The following is a 15,512-nucleotide window of genomic DNA, read 5'->3' on the forward strand; positions in this document are numbered from 1 at the left end:
TTGTTATGGTGTTTTGTGGGAAATCCCAGATTTCTTACTGTCCAATATTTTAGCAGCACTGTACAGAACGCAGTAACAAAAATGCTGCTTAAATAAGGCGTGTGTTGGTATTTGAAAAAGAATCTGCTTCTCCAAGTTGGAAAAAATTTGTATAGTAAAAGTAGACAGTATGCTTTCCCTGCCTATGATTCTTCTTTTCAGATAAAACTGGACATTGAGCCAGGGAAGGCGGTTCTCCTTCTAATGTGAAAGCTTTGCAGACATTTCAGGCACTGACAAGGACATTCCCACAAAGAATAAGGATAAAACAGGGAATTTGTCTTACATTTTTTAGAAGGAACCTTGATTTGCAAAGAGACATTTTCACCCTTTCACCTTTAAAGACAGGACTCAGAGGAAAACAAAAGTTAATTCCTGAAATAATGTGGAGAAAGGAGGAGCAAGTAAGATGCCCTGAAGTATGAGATGAATATTTTCCTTGAGGGCATATCTGAGAAAAAAAAATCTTTATCTCGGAGATCAGGGCTTTCAGCCCTTCCAAATGTAGCTCTTTTTGCTGACCCTTTTATCTTTCATTCCCTGTAGAATCTTCCTTTACTTACTGACATGATTGTTCATCTGTTCAAGTACTGAACCCTTTCGTACACATTTTTTCTTCTTGCTTAGGATTTCATGCTTTCAACCTTTGGGCATTTACTACATTTACATTTCTGAACTCTTCAGTCTGGCTCCCTTTAATAACCTCCGTTTCTGAAAACCTGCCCTTAAAATTGAAAACCTTAATAAAATGGCTTTGCTTATTCTTGATTTAATTTGGCTATTTATAGATATTCAAAATCGAGTCTCTGTGCCTAGTGCTTCTTTAAAATCCTTTCCATTTAAAAAGTCACTACTAAAATAGCAGAACATGAGGTTGATTCTGTGTTTCTTTGTTGGAGATATGGGGGAAGGAACGTATAGTCCTTATCAGAGTGAGCAGCATCTGTTCTCCAGTCTGCAACTGCGGTGTTCCATAAAAAAACTAATCTCAGTAGAAATAACTTAATAATCTATACCAAATCCATGATTATGAATTGAAATAAAACTTTTAATGTTATTATTGTAGGAATCCCTTTAGGCATAACCTGCTTACAGTTGCAGCAACAGAAATGGGATGATTTGTAATAAATAGTCTTAAGTGCTAGATCACATATTTCGGAGTTAATAATTTCTGCTATGATCTGGCAATTGTTCAGCTGCAAATAACAGAGGAGAAGAACAAATGGAGTAAATTAGTCATCAGAAGGTTATGAAAAGCCACCAGTAATGGAAAGATGATGGCAACTTTGGGATGTGCCAGTAGAGAATTTCCTGTAGGGATAGGGCAGGTCAAATGAAAACCTTCAAAAGAACTCATTGCTGAGACTTCAGACCCAGGAAAAACAATTAGTAGCTCATCATGTCATCACTAGGATTTTTTAAGAGCCAAGGCTGTTAAAATAACAGATACGTCCCATTCACAACAGTTAGTGGAAAAGTCCTCTATTAAATCTTACAAGCAAATAGGCGACAATTCTGCCCTGATACAGAAATGGTGGATATCCCATGTGAACTGTAGCAGCACATTATGAGACTTGTTTCCCGATCTAAAAACATTGTGGCTACCAACTGAAACATAGGCTGCTGGGTTTGAATGCCTAAGAAAAGTGTTGCAAGTGTCAATCACAGAATCATGGAATAGTTTGGGTTGGAAGGGACCTTCAGAGGTCACCTAGTCCAACGCCCCTGCAATGAGCAGGGACATCTTCAACTACATCAGGTTGCTCAGAGCCCCGTCCAACCTGACTTTGAAGGTTTCCAGGGATGGGGCATCTACCACCTCTCTGGACAATCCTCTGACAGTGGTTCACCACCCTCATTGGGAAAAATGTCTTCCTTAGACCTAGTCTAAATCTGCCCTCTTTTAGTTTAAAACCATTAGCCCTTGTCCTATTACTACAGATGCTGTTAAAAAGTCTGTCCCCATCTTTCGTATAAGCCCCCTTGAAGTACTGGAAGGCTGCAAACAGGTGTCCCCAGAGCCTTCTCTTCTCCAGGCTGAACAACCCCAACTCTCTCAGCCTGTCTTCACAGGAGAGGTGTTCCATCCCCCTGATGATTTTTGTGTGGAAATGCCTCAACAGCTCCATGTCTTTCCTGTGCTGAGGGCTCCCAAGTTGGATGCAGGACTCCAGGTGGGGTCTCAGCAGAGCAGAGGGGCAGAATCACCTCCCTCAACCTGCTGGCCACACTGCTTTGGATGCAGCCCAGGATACGGTTGGCCTTCTGGGCTGCAAGTGCACATTGCTGGCTCATGTCCAGCTTTTCATCCACCAGTACCCCCAAGTCCTTATTGGCAGGGCTGCTCTCAATCCCTTCATCCCCCCGCCTGTATTGATACTGAGGGTTGCCCCTGACCCAGGTGCAGGACCCTGCACTTGGCCTTGTTGAACCTCATGAGGTTCACCCGGGCCCATTCCTCGAGCTTGTCCAGGTCCCTCTGGATGCCATCCTGTTCTTCAGGCATGTCGATGGACTCAGCTTGGTGTCATCTGCAAACTTGCTGAGGGTGCACTGTCTATGTCACTGATGAAGATATTAAAGAGTACTGGTCCCAACACTGACTGCTGAGGGACACCACTCATCACCGATTGAGCCTGACCACTACCCTCTGGATGCGACCACCGAACCAATTCCTCATCCACCAAACAGTCCACCCATCAAATCCATATCTCTCCAATTAATGTTGTTAATTAATCCTCCAATTAATGTAGGATGTTGTGGGCGATCCTGTCAAACGCCTTATGGAAGTCCAGAAAGATGACATCTGTAGCTCTCCCCTCGTCCGCTGATGTGATCACTCCATCATATGTGGCCACTAGGTTGGTCAGGCAATCTAAACAATACATCTTGTTTCAAAGCTTCTACCATTTTGTTTTGTTCTGCTTTAGAACATATTTAAACATATTTAATTACCTTCCTTGACTAATCACGAAATGGGTATCTTGTCTTTAACGGTGTCAGACCTCAGGAGGCTGAGGGCAATATCAAAGTTCAAGTGACAGTTCTTGTTTTGAGGGTTGCAGAGCACAGTGCTCACTTCCTCTGAGTGGTACTTGCTCCCTCAATTGGTTTCCTGGGTCAGCAGGACCGGTGACATGCATACTCAGCATGAAAACTAGCTGCACAATCGAGATCAGAGATATTATATGAAAAACAGGGAGCAATTTGTGAGGGTTTTGTGCTTTAATTCAATTTCACCAAGAATAGGTACCCTGCAGCTACAAAATCTGATAGCAGGTTTCATTTCACACAGTACTTTCTTTTAGAGCATAAAACAAATGTTTATTGTACTAAATACAACATATTTGACTAAGTATAAAACACAGGAACCAACATGTTGTTTTCAATTTGTTCCACATATCACTGGAGGGTCTAATCCTTTCACAACTCTATCTAGCCAGCATCAATTTTTCATTAATCATTATGTTTCAGTGGGGAACACTGAAGGGTGTTTTCTCAGATTATAATGAAGTGAGAGACTAACGTCATGGTCTGTTTATCTTCATACTTAACATAGTATAATTATTTTGTATTTTTTTTCATTCAACTAGGACTTGCACCTTGACTTTTGTAAATATAGGCAGTTCAGTTTTCATTGTTAAGGATGTTGACTTAACAGAGTATAAAATAGGAATCTGCGTACGTGAGAGCAGCACATTTGAAGTCCAGCTTTCATTTCTCCTGCTGGTTATATTCAGCAGACCAATTATTCAACTAACTACTTGCAGTAAAATACCAGCACGCTTAAAATAAATGTTAGACTTCATGCTGTTATAATGAGTGAAGACTTTTCTGAAAACAATGAAGGAAGTCCAGATGTCCATACAGTAGGAGGAGAAGGAGAAGGAAAACTCGTTCACAGGATTCCAACCCGAATTCCCAGCTCTCACATAGATGCCAAAACGGGTCTTTCTGTGAGCGTGGATGAAGCAAGACTTCTGGAAAAACCACCCCTATCTTACATAGCCTTAATTGCAAAGGCAATTCTTTCTTCCCCTACAAATAAACTGAATTTAGCTGCTATCTACAAATATATTGAAGATAATTTTCCTTTCTACAGGAGCAAAGGTCGAGGCTGGAGGAACAGTGTAAGGCACAACCTCTCTCTAAATGATTGTTTTATCAAGGTGGGAAGATGTGAGGATGGCAAAGGAAACTACTGGAGTATTCACCCGTCAAACTTAAATGACTTTGTTCATGGGGACTTCAGGCAACACCGAAGGTCACGAAAGCGAGGGCGTCAAAAGGAGCTAGAGCATTGCCTTGCTGTGAATTATTTCGTGCCATGGGGACACTATCTTTCCTACATAGCACCAAATTGGCTTTACCAAACACACTGTTTTCTGGAGCCTCTGTGGAAAATGCTGTATGCCGACAGACTGCAGTTTGTGCGTGAATACCAAAAATGGAATGTAAACAGCCATTTAATCGTGGGGAAGTTTTCACCTCCACTACAGACTGATAAACCACACAGCATTTCTGTGGACCGGTTTTATGGATCTCCTGCTACTCCAGTTATGCAGCAGAATATTTTCCTAAATATTCAACAGGCTTTCCCTAATTCCCTTTTCTTCTCTTCTCAAACGCAGCAGCAAAGTGAAGCATTCAGACACATCTGTAAGTACTAGAAAGGACTTGAAATGCAGTAACTTCACAGGCAGCTTGGGACTCTGTCAAGACACAATGTGTTAATATACAGTGCACATTTTTGAACATTGGTATATGTTTAAAGACAGCAAAAGAGCTTACTTACTTATGCAAGCCAGTGATTACCAATGATTATTACCTAAGTGTATGAACTTTGAAATCATAACAATGAACACTGTTTTTAAAAATTCTACTACTCAATGTCTGTGCATAAATTACTTAGTATAGAAGTAAATCCATTAGCACTGACTGCCCAGTAAAGTTATTTTTAAATTGTTCTGTATTAATCATATTACTGTATGAACATTAATCATATTATTGTATACTACTGCTCTATTAGGTTCAAATTAATACACATGTATGTGTATTTGTAACTATATATTCAAACATGTACACCCATATATTTACTTTCATGTTACATTGAGTAGGAAGCATTCATACATTTTTCCTTTGTCAGTTGCAAATGTCTTTGAAATGCTACTTGTTACCTCCCATACTGCTGGAAATACTGAGTTATTCTTCTACTCATTTAATTTTATACATTGGTTAGGACTCACTTGGCATTATTAATTATGATGCATTGTATTGATTCAAAAATCGCTGTGCATTTATGTAGCTTTAGCAGTTAAGTGGAGACTTGCTTCTGTTTGAATGAATGTTCAGATGAATAAATATTCTGAGTTGAATAGGTTTGCAATATTATCTTTAGTATGTTTTTTTAGTTCAAATCTGGTTCTTAAATGCAGAGCCACATAACAATTAACCTGCTTAAATGAGTAGTTAATGACAGCATGACTAATGATATGTTTACTCATTACTTGGCTAAAATCCAGTTATGAAATTTTCATTTTTCAGATAAAGTCACCTATGGAAAATTACTTAAGCTTATATCTATACTTTTAGTTTACATAGTCATATGTATGTACATGGTTGCTTACATAGCTATAGCGTATATGATATAAAGTACTCAAATATACTCTTTAAATGTATGTATCTACCCAGCAACCTCATTGTAACCAGAACTTTTAATCAGGAAAGTGTTGCAAGCGTCGTGGTGAAAAGACACAGCTTTTGCTGAGTTACAAACTTTCAGAAAAACTTGCTTTGAAATATTTGCTCACTGCAAATGTACAATTGAGTAGTAAAGCCCTAGAGCCTCTGCTGTGCCTTAGTCATGAAGAGACCTAGAGTGTGGACAAAACTTGAGACTTGGACAAAGGTGGGGGCAGGTGGGGTTCAGGGGCCAGCCGGAGCGGGATACCGGGCTGAGGAAACGATGAAGATAACTGGGGCTGGGACAAGGACTCCAGACGTGCTGAGCAAGGAGCTATGAGAAGCCTGAGGAATACAAACCGCGAATGCCAGGCAATCACGATCAGAAGAGAGTGAAAGCCAGGGATAAGGAGAATCAGGGCAGGTTTAAGGAGTAGCAGGTGGAAAAAGTCTCTGCCTGCTATGGTTTATGTACTAGAATGCCTGGGACGGAATTTAATACTCACAGTTCTTCAGCTGTCAGCAAATTACTTTAAAATTACACAAGACAACAAGTTACTCCTGTTTGTTCTCACTGGCTCCGTTAGCTTACTTGGCAAAAGCTTGTGAAGTGCACCTGAGGATATTCCTAGAAGGACACAATGCCACTTGACTTCATCTGCCCTGCTAAATAAGAATTGGAGGAAGGGAGTAAGTGGCACTTGCTTGAGGTAATGTGACCTATCACTTAACAGGACATCCTTTAAGCCTGGAATAACCATTTGAGCTTGCTCTGAAAGAGAATTGCATTTTACCAGGTTAGTGACAGTGGAGGAAATGTGTCATGTACCAAACCATACATATGCTTCCATATCTTCATCCCAGTTTCCTGTGGGAATGCAATAAGAGCAACTCACATGCAGGAGGAGACATTCTTCTGCTCAGATGCTCAGGTTTTATTTGAAGACCACTTTAAAATAGTTTTCATACCACATGTGTACCATACAGTGGTACACATACCATAGCCCAAGAACTCCCATCTTAGATACATCCATCCTGATTACGTAGCTGTCAGTGTGCTTTCTTATGTTTTTTTCAATGTATTTTAACTTTTTGTTTGTTTGTATAGCACCTGCATGCTGCAGTGCAGGAGTATTCCTCCCATGTAATGAGCAACTATTTCTTTTGTCCTCATCATTCAGTGGGTATCTGTCGCTTTCTTACTGTGCATAGTTCAAACACTGCTCTGAAGACAAAATTACCCAATCTCTATTTTATTATTATCTTTGAAAATGATAATATAACTTACTTTTAAAATATCCTGAGAGACGAGGAACGTCTTGAAACACAGGCTTAAAAAGACTGAGGTCAAAATTACATGCTTATTTTGGACATCGCATTTGTGAAATCATTGTGTAGCATTTTATGTGCTCAAAGCCCAGCACCCGATGCCCTGGCTTTCTGCTCTGAGTGTTCAGAACATTTCGAATGATCCTGAGCAACAAGGAAACCAGTGAACATCTGTGAAAAGTTTGACTTCAATAAGTTGCCCAGAAATACTGCAGCAAATGAAAGAGAGGAATCCATCTCTTCAAGGCAAACTTCAACCACCATAATAAAGACAACCCTTTGTCTTCCTGTAATCCCCAACTGAGTTGGCAAAATACCTTCCAAATTCTGCAACAAAACGTATAATATCTTCATTACATGATTCTAATTAATCTACAAAACAGATCTACTTTGGATATTAAATAAGGCAAGGGGAAAACAGGCTGTTTCATATAATTAAAGGCAATATTGTAATGTCTTCAACTGAGGTAAGGACCAGGTTAGGAATGCACAATTTAGACAAGATGCCATTTTTTTTTCCTCTAGCTTCTGAAAGCTTGACATTGCAATCTTAATAATGTTTTTCATCACAGCTGAAGGGGTAGGGTTAATATGTCATTTTATGATGAAAATGTCAAACTACTCATTTGCAAAAAACCTGAAGTAAAAATTTAAAAGAGGTAAGAAACAAATCAATTATTTTGATTTGCTTTGATTATCAATAACAAATCATTATGTATTGTATCTGATTTACAAACCCCCAAATACACTTAGCATATAAAAATTTTCTTGAAATATCATCCTACAACTAGAGAGGACATTAAATTTCTGATACAAGAAATCATCATTTAATAAGAAGACAGAAAGGTTCTTGAAAATTAAACGGATTAATTACATGCTTGTACAGGAATGTCTGAGGCAGCACATGTGGTGTAAGAGACTCCTTAGAAGTAAAAACAACAGTTACAAATGCTGAATTACAGAAAATCTGACATGAACACAATATCCAAAAACTGCTTGTTGACAACTTCAGCATTTTCCAGGTGAAACGCATTACTGGGGCTGATAAAAATGTCAAAAAAAGTCAGAATCTCAGCATTTTGACAATTGTCACCTCTGTTCTGCCCATAAATAAGACAGAGGTCATCTTTTTACAGCAGATCTACTTTGGGAGTACACAGATGAAATGCCAGTGTATGACATAAATAGCTGGAATGGAGGTCACGTATGCTCTCATAAATAAATACTGCCGATTGCTCTCCTCTTCTTTTTGCACTAAAGAAAATTACTTCTGCATAATGAAATTGTGTTTCAACCATACATTTGCTAACACTTTCAATAAACTGTGCCTTAATGATGAGCAGTAAGAGAACTAGGCCTGAACATAAGAACCTTTTATTAACAACACTTTACAGGTAATAATTTTAAGCCAGATAATAACATTGCCTTTTCAGTTGACCTTCACCAGTTTGTACAAATATTTATTCTAAAAGTTCAATAAAATGTCTCAGCCTATAAAGACCAGAAAGTTAGTATACAGTTTAATTTCTGATATATTTTCTGCCCAGCACAACTGCTAACTCTGTGATTTGTCTTCTTTAATTTTGAAAATAACCACTGTCCAGGGGCACTAATAAAAGCTTTGTAGAAAAAGAAGCCTCTGAGCTGTATAGCCACTGAAATTATGCACACTAATTTACACTCACCCAACAGTTATCCATTTCTTGTACTCCCTGCAACAGGTCATGGAAGACAACTCTTCCCTTTGGAGGCAGCAAAGCACAAATACTTCTTCCAGCATGATGAGGCTTGTGTACATGGATGCATGAAGATATGCCAGGTTTGGCTGTAGTGACATCATGAAGGAAAAAAAAGTGTTGTGGTTTAACCCCAGCAGGCAACGAAGCACCACACAGCCACTCGCTCACTCTCTGCTCTGTGGGATGGGGAGACAAATTCGGAACAAAAGGTAAAAGTCATGGGTTGAGACAAAGACAGTTTAATAGAACAGAGAAGGAAAATAGTAATAGTAACAGTAACAGTAACAGTAACAGTAACAGTAACAGTAACAGTAACAGTAACAGTAATAAAACAAAGAAGTGATGCACAACAAAATTGCTCACCACCCGCTGACTGGCCCAGCCAGTTCCCGAGCCGCGGTCACCGCCACTCGGCCAACTGCCCCCAGTTTATATACTGACCATGACAGTATATTGTATGGAATATCATTTTGGCTAGTCTGGGTCAGCTGTCCTGGCTATGCTCTCTCCCAGTTTCTTGTGCACCTCCTCTCTGGCAGAGCATGGGAACTTGAAAAGTCCTTGACTTAGTATAAGCACTGCTTAGCAACAACTGAAACATCAGTGTGTTATCAGCATTATCCTCATACTAAATACAAACCACATCACTCTACCAGTTACTAGGAAGAAAATTAACTCCATCCCAGATGAAACCAGGACAAAAAGAAAAAAAAGAAACACTCAAAGCCTCTTTAAGGGTTGGTGTATACAGAAATGAGATTATGAAAATGCCCCAATCACACAAGAACAATATAGCATCAGTATAGGACACATCCATGGTTGATTGATTAAATGTGCCTTCCTGTACCAAACCTTTGAATTTCTTTGAAGTGCAATTTTAACCAGGACCTTCCCAGTTCTGTATTATCTGGCCTGTGTATGTTAAAACTATGCAATAATTGTAACATCCCTCATCTATATTATATGCCAAATAGTGGTAATTACTTGCAAATTTAATTCCATCTGTGTTAATAAGGTGTGGTGTCGTGACAAATGGATCATGTGGACATGGCTTGAACTACACAATTTTTGTACCACAAAACAAGTTTTGAACCTTTTGGCCAACACAGATTCCTGACCAGATGCATCCAAGCACCTGAGAAATGCCCTGGAAGGGCCTCCTCAGATGGCTGAAAGCCACCATAGCACCCACGTACCACGTTGCCTCACCAGTACTTTGGCATAGAGGATGTGGCTGAAAGAAGCTGGAGGTCAGACTCTCCTGTAATCTTTAAGGCTGTTTTAGTCTATGTTTGCACTATGTTTAGGTAGGAAATGGGATATAATATCCATGAACGGCTCCTCTGCATCTTACCTGTTCCCAGCACAGCTGAGGACCTGGCCAGCTGCATTAATTATTTCATCCTCTCTTCCTCCTCCTCCTCCAGCATTTATTCTGCCCTTCTGTGTCTGTGTTCACTTTGCTGTCTCCTAGTTCCAACCTGAATTTCCCACTTCAAGTTTTCCTGTGGCCTTACTGTGTCATCTTCTCATGTATGGCTCAGTCAAGACTGTCAAAGCAGAACCCTAGATCCCAATATTCCCAGTTCATCAGAGATAGAACAAAGCTTATGTCAACATACTGGAATAAGACTTTAACAACTCCTACAAGAACAATTTATAAAGATGATATAAGGCTTGATTCTGATCCTACCAACAACCATGGAAACAAGAACTAATTTCATTGGAAGCAACAGTGCATAAAGTTAGTAAAACTCAGGCTTGCAGACTTTATTTGTATCATAAGACCACACTTCGCTAACTTTTCTGTGTGCCCGACAGATTCCTCAGCACGATCTGTAGTAGACTTGACTCAACCTGGTAGCTCAGCAAGCCAAGTCTCAGTGAAAGGACTTGCTCCTGGGAAGTTCCTGTCTCCAGATAGAGCTGTCAGCTATTCCAAAACCCTTTGGAGCTTTCAACACTTAGCATTTTTATTTAACTGTTTTAACACTCATTTTAGTACTGCGTTTTCAGCACATAGAGCTTACCTACTTGTGTCCTTTGAAGACAGCGCATGGTTTACACCACACTTGTGAAGTGTCAGTGCATTTAAGGTCTAGTAAGTCTGGAGCTGAGAATGAACATCTGATGAGGCAGAAACAAGACAAAATGTCAGGCCTGCTGGGTTTTTAAATGGCTGCCTCTCTCCAAGTGAAGGAGTAGAAAAACAAGGGGGGAATCCTCAGCACCAGGAAAAAAGATCAGATAAATCTGAACTTGTAGTGAAAAATAGCCTGAGAATAAGCTTCTTTTAGAGAATATTGGTTTTATTTTGGAGAAGGAGACATCTCCCTTTTTAAGCAGTGAGTTCCAACAGAACAGCTTCCCCACTTTCATTAGTAAGAAAAAAGACATTAATCTGCCCGCTGGAAAAGCGTTTTCATGCTTCCGGGCTATCCAAATGGATGTAAGAGAAAGCTTTAGTAAAGATAGGAACAAATTATAAAAAGGTTAGATACTAATTAAAAAAAAGCAATATCTCTACAGCCTGGTGTATACAGCTCCACCACAGGAGAAAATTTTACTATCTTTCTTTGCTCTTCTTCTATAAAAATTCTGAAGCTGTGGATCAGAATCCAGTCTGTTCAAGGGTTTGAGAATTATTTAGTCATTCTAACACCCAAGCAATATGCTAGGGTTCCAGGTATGACAGTAATAAATGCAAATACTAAGGACAATAAAGTTATCTAAATAAGCAAGTAAAGCAGCCATTAAATGCAACTGAAACAGCCTGTACTCTATTCTCCCCAACCTACATATGGATTCCACAAGTTAAATTAATTCTGTTTCTAACTTTCAATATTCTATTAATATTTTCATGGCTATTGTTATGTGTAAAACCAGTAAGTAAAATTACTGAAATAAGAAGAAGTTGTAAAGGAAAACCATTGTAAACAGAAATTGTTCTAAATCTGGAGACTGCAGAAGGAGCTTGAGAAAAGCCTGCAGACACTTTGAAATGGATTTTGTCTGATAATAACTCCTAAAAAGGCTCATGAAAGTATTTTTACAGCAAACATACATAAGATGAACTTTATAATCCAGAAATGTTTATAGTGTTAAGAAAGCAACATTGCACCTGAACTGAACTACTCATATACTTCCTGTACATGACATATTTTAAACAGCTCAGCAGTAAGTTGTTGAAATTGTTTATCCAATATAGAAATGTTCACAGACATTTGCAGTGTGTGTGTGTGTCTGAGTGTGCCCATAAGCACGTATGCATATTTATGAATGCCCAAAATCTCATTCTTAAATGGTTTGCAATTTTGCAACAAGTTGAACAACTTCATATAAGAAATACAGATGATGTAAAAAGCAAATCAATGATGCTCCAGTATTAATAGCTAGTATGTTTGCTGTTTTCACTGCTTCTCATATTCACGAAAAAGAAGCTAGACATGTGGAGATAATTATCCCATTATCTTAGTAGTACCATCTCAAAGATGAGATTAAAAACTGTAATTCTATTTAATCCCTGTAGCCTGTGACACAATCAAAGGAAAAAGATAATGAGAATACAACTCAAAAAGCAAAAGTAAAAAATATCATAAAGGATGCTCCATCAGTTAAAACCTCTAGATATACATCTGATTGCTGCAGACGAAGAAATCGTTGTGTAAAACATCGAGTGCTGGGTTCACAGAACAATTCTGAAATGCAAAGGAGCAAATTAAACAGCACACAGTAAGAGTCAGAATCAATCAGGACAAAATTTATGTCATGCTTGAAAGCCTTACTAGAATTCATACAGCAATGCTTCAGTTAGTAGATCTTTTGTTAATTGAGATACAACAATACATACCAAAATTTAGTAAGAAATGGCAGATGTGCTACTAGCTGATAATTACTTTGCAAATCTGAATCAAATAATAGCTTTCTAACAATTAGAGTAATCATAGTAATTTTAAGGGTGGAGAGAACAAGGATGATATCAAGTTTGTGATATAAAAAACTGGAATTAATACTTGAATAATCTCCATCATTAATCAAGAAATAAATCCATCTTGCAAGTGGATTTCTTGAGAGCAGTTAATAACTGCCATCACACTTTCCTGAGCCTGCAATCCAAATATAGATAGAAGAATGACTGATATTAGTTGTCTGAAAGTGACAATTCCCTTCTGAATATCACCAGAACATGTGACCTGTATAATACGAAGTTTTGAAGTTAAATGATCTTATAAGGAAATAATTCAGCAGCCAGCTTGATGACTACTGTGCATCACAAGCATAGAGACTTAGGTAAGCCTGCTGTACCTTAAAGCTGAGCAAATAGCGTTATTTTTGGTGTGTATTTATTTAAATTAAAAATCAAAATTTGGTTTCTACCAATTTCAAAGCATTTCACTGCATTCCTAGCATCTCCAGAAGATCTGAATCTTGGTTTAGAGGAACATGCACCACCCAGCAGGTCATGGGATACTTCCCAGGCTCGCTGATCTTCCTGCTGAAGCTGTTCCTCTCTGCTTTGAAAAGCTACGCAGCACACAATCAGTGAGAGTTTAACTAGATATTGTATGTTCCCACAGCCCAGTGGCAAGGGATGGCTTCCTGCAAAGAGGGGATTCTGAGGTGCAGCCCCTGCTGCAGCACATCCTTCACTATTTATTCCAAATACACCGTAGGTCAGGATCTGGAGAAGAGATCTTCTCTGCCTCTCCAAGGAGTTTCAGAACAATACTCACAAAGCCAGATTCTCACTTGTTCTTATCCTTTCTCCAATTCTCTTTCCTCTTTGATTGTTTCAGACTACAGTCAAAATGGACCATATTCAAGACAATCTTCTGGGCTTCTGGGGACCTGACTTGTGAATATTTGAGATTGCCGGTAGCACTGTAGCTTGTTAAGAAAAGAATCTAAGCAATAGAAAATTTAAAAAGCCAAACCAAACCAAAACTTTGGTCATGATAACTCTGAGAATAGAACCCAGGATTTTGTGTGTCAAATAATATATATTATGATTTATTTTTTTGCGTAATAGCCTGATCCTTGACTCACAGAAGTCAGCTCTGATTTTTGTGCCGATGTGAATGACTGTGAAGTGCAATAGAGAACAGGCCCAATATATTAGAGTGAATACATTATTTTACAGATTCAAAACATGTCTAAATGCATTTTTTAAATCCATTGCCAATGTGCAGTCTGACAAACTCCACAGAGCTCAATGTCTGTTTGTACATCTGGGGTATCAAATGTTTCAAACAATTAGCCAAGGGAAAATGTATGAATGTGAAAGCCAAGCCGTATCTCTCAGTGACCAGCAGACACCTATTCATATAGAACAAGAATAGATGAATGAAACTCTGCTGGAAAAAAAAACAAGGTGCTTGCTAAACCTTTGGAATTGACAAAGTAATCTGTTAGCAAACAAAAGCAAAGACAAGTTTCCAAGATCCAACATTCCAGGCCAATGAATTGCTTCCTAGAATGGCAGTTTGATGTATACATGTGAAAAGCAACTGGAAAGGCTAATTTTTCTAACTGTACTTCAATAGAATGCTCTCACTTGAAAGACCAAAGAAGAAATATGGCCTAACACGGACAGAGGATGTTGCTGTGATTTAAATAGTACCTTACAGGGTACAAATACTAAAAGAATAAACAAAGTATTAATTCTACTGGAAAACAGAACTTGTTTTTTTAAAAGCAAATTATTTTTTTCCGAAAACTATTACAACAGCTACTCTGAAAAGCAAAATTACCCTTTTGTCTGCAGAATGGCAAACTTCCTTGTAGTATCTTAACAAAATACCTTTTCTACAAGGGACTTTTCTACATTAAGGATTCACTCTTCCAGGCAAAAGCACATATGCAAACCTATTGCAAAATAATGGTGTCTGGGATTTTACTGAATGGTGTATGCTAATGGTGACACAAAGACTGTCCCTCTGTGGCTATGTTAGTGAAGACATTGGTGTCAAATATACTTTTATGAATTTTTATGTTCTGTGACTTACAAGAGGAGACAGACTAAATGAAGGGTTTGCTGTACCTGCTGCGTAGAACTGTATACTTAACTGTGTGGCAGAGATGCACTCCACAAATTCAATATACCTGGCTTTTTGGCAAATATATGATCTGACGCTTGAAACAAACCATCTCCATTTTCCTAAATGTGCCAACACCATCATTTTGAATAAAAGAAGGATTCAAAATGCTTTAGTCCTGGTTCAGTGCAGGTCATCTCACAGCTGTTTATTGTCCCAGCCTCTTGGAGATATTTCAGACTTGGCCAGAATCTTGAAATGGCACCAAATGACACTGATTGATTGGAGGAGTCAAACGGAGGCATGTCATGAGGGAAACAGAAGTAAGGACAGCATGTGCACTGAAGACTGATAAAATTAATGGTCCTAAGTTTGTAGAACGGGAGCCAGTGAGGGTCAAGGTTGATGTGACTTTCCAGGGTTGCTGAAGTGAAGAGATGCAGAGGACAACAGCAGCATCTCATCAGCTGCCTTATCATCTTTCTGGCCATTTGTGGCATTTTCCCATGCCACAGCAGGACTCCAGTCCTGGTTGCAGTGCATCCTTTCCCTGGCAGCTACCCATCTGCAAAGAGGCCCTGGGAAAGGGAAAAGCCCTTCCTCCTTTCTTCTTCTTCTGTGTCCTTTGAATTGTCTTTGAGAATTTCTCTTCACTTTGGATTTGGATTCAGAAGACTCCAGATGCTTC

General features: G+C 38.9%; 1 protein-coding gene across 1 annotated transcript; it reads left to right on the plus strand.

Annotated features, from left to right (window-relative positions):
• The first annotated feature begins 3,857 nt into the window (after nucleotides 1–3,857).
• On the plus strand, nucleotides 3,858–4,709 carry LOC104617878 (forkhead box protein I2-like). Its single transcript, XM_010283316.1, has one exon. The coding sequence runs from the start codon at nucleotides 3,858–3,860 to the stop codon at nucleotides 4,707–4,709; it is 852 nt and encodes a 283-aa protein (XP_010281618.1).
• The last annotated feature ends 10,803 nt before the right edge of the window (nucleotides 4,710–15,512 follow it).

The sequence above is a fragment of the Phaethon lepturus genome, unplaced genomic scaffold (genome assembly GCF_000687285.1).
Source record: "Phaethon lepturus isolate BGI_N335 unplaced genomic scaffold, ASM68728v1 scaffold12110, whole genome shotgun sequence".
NCBI classification, from domain to species: domain Eukaryota; kingdom Metazoa; phylum Chordata; class Aves; order Phaethontiformes; family Phaethontidae; genus Phaethon; species Phaethon lepturus.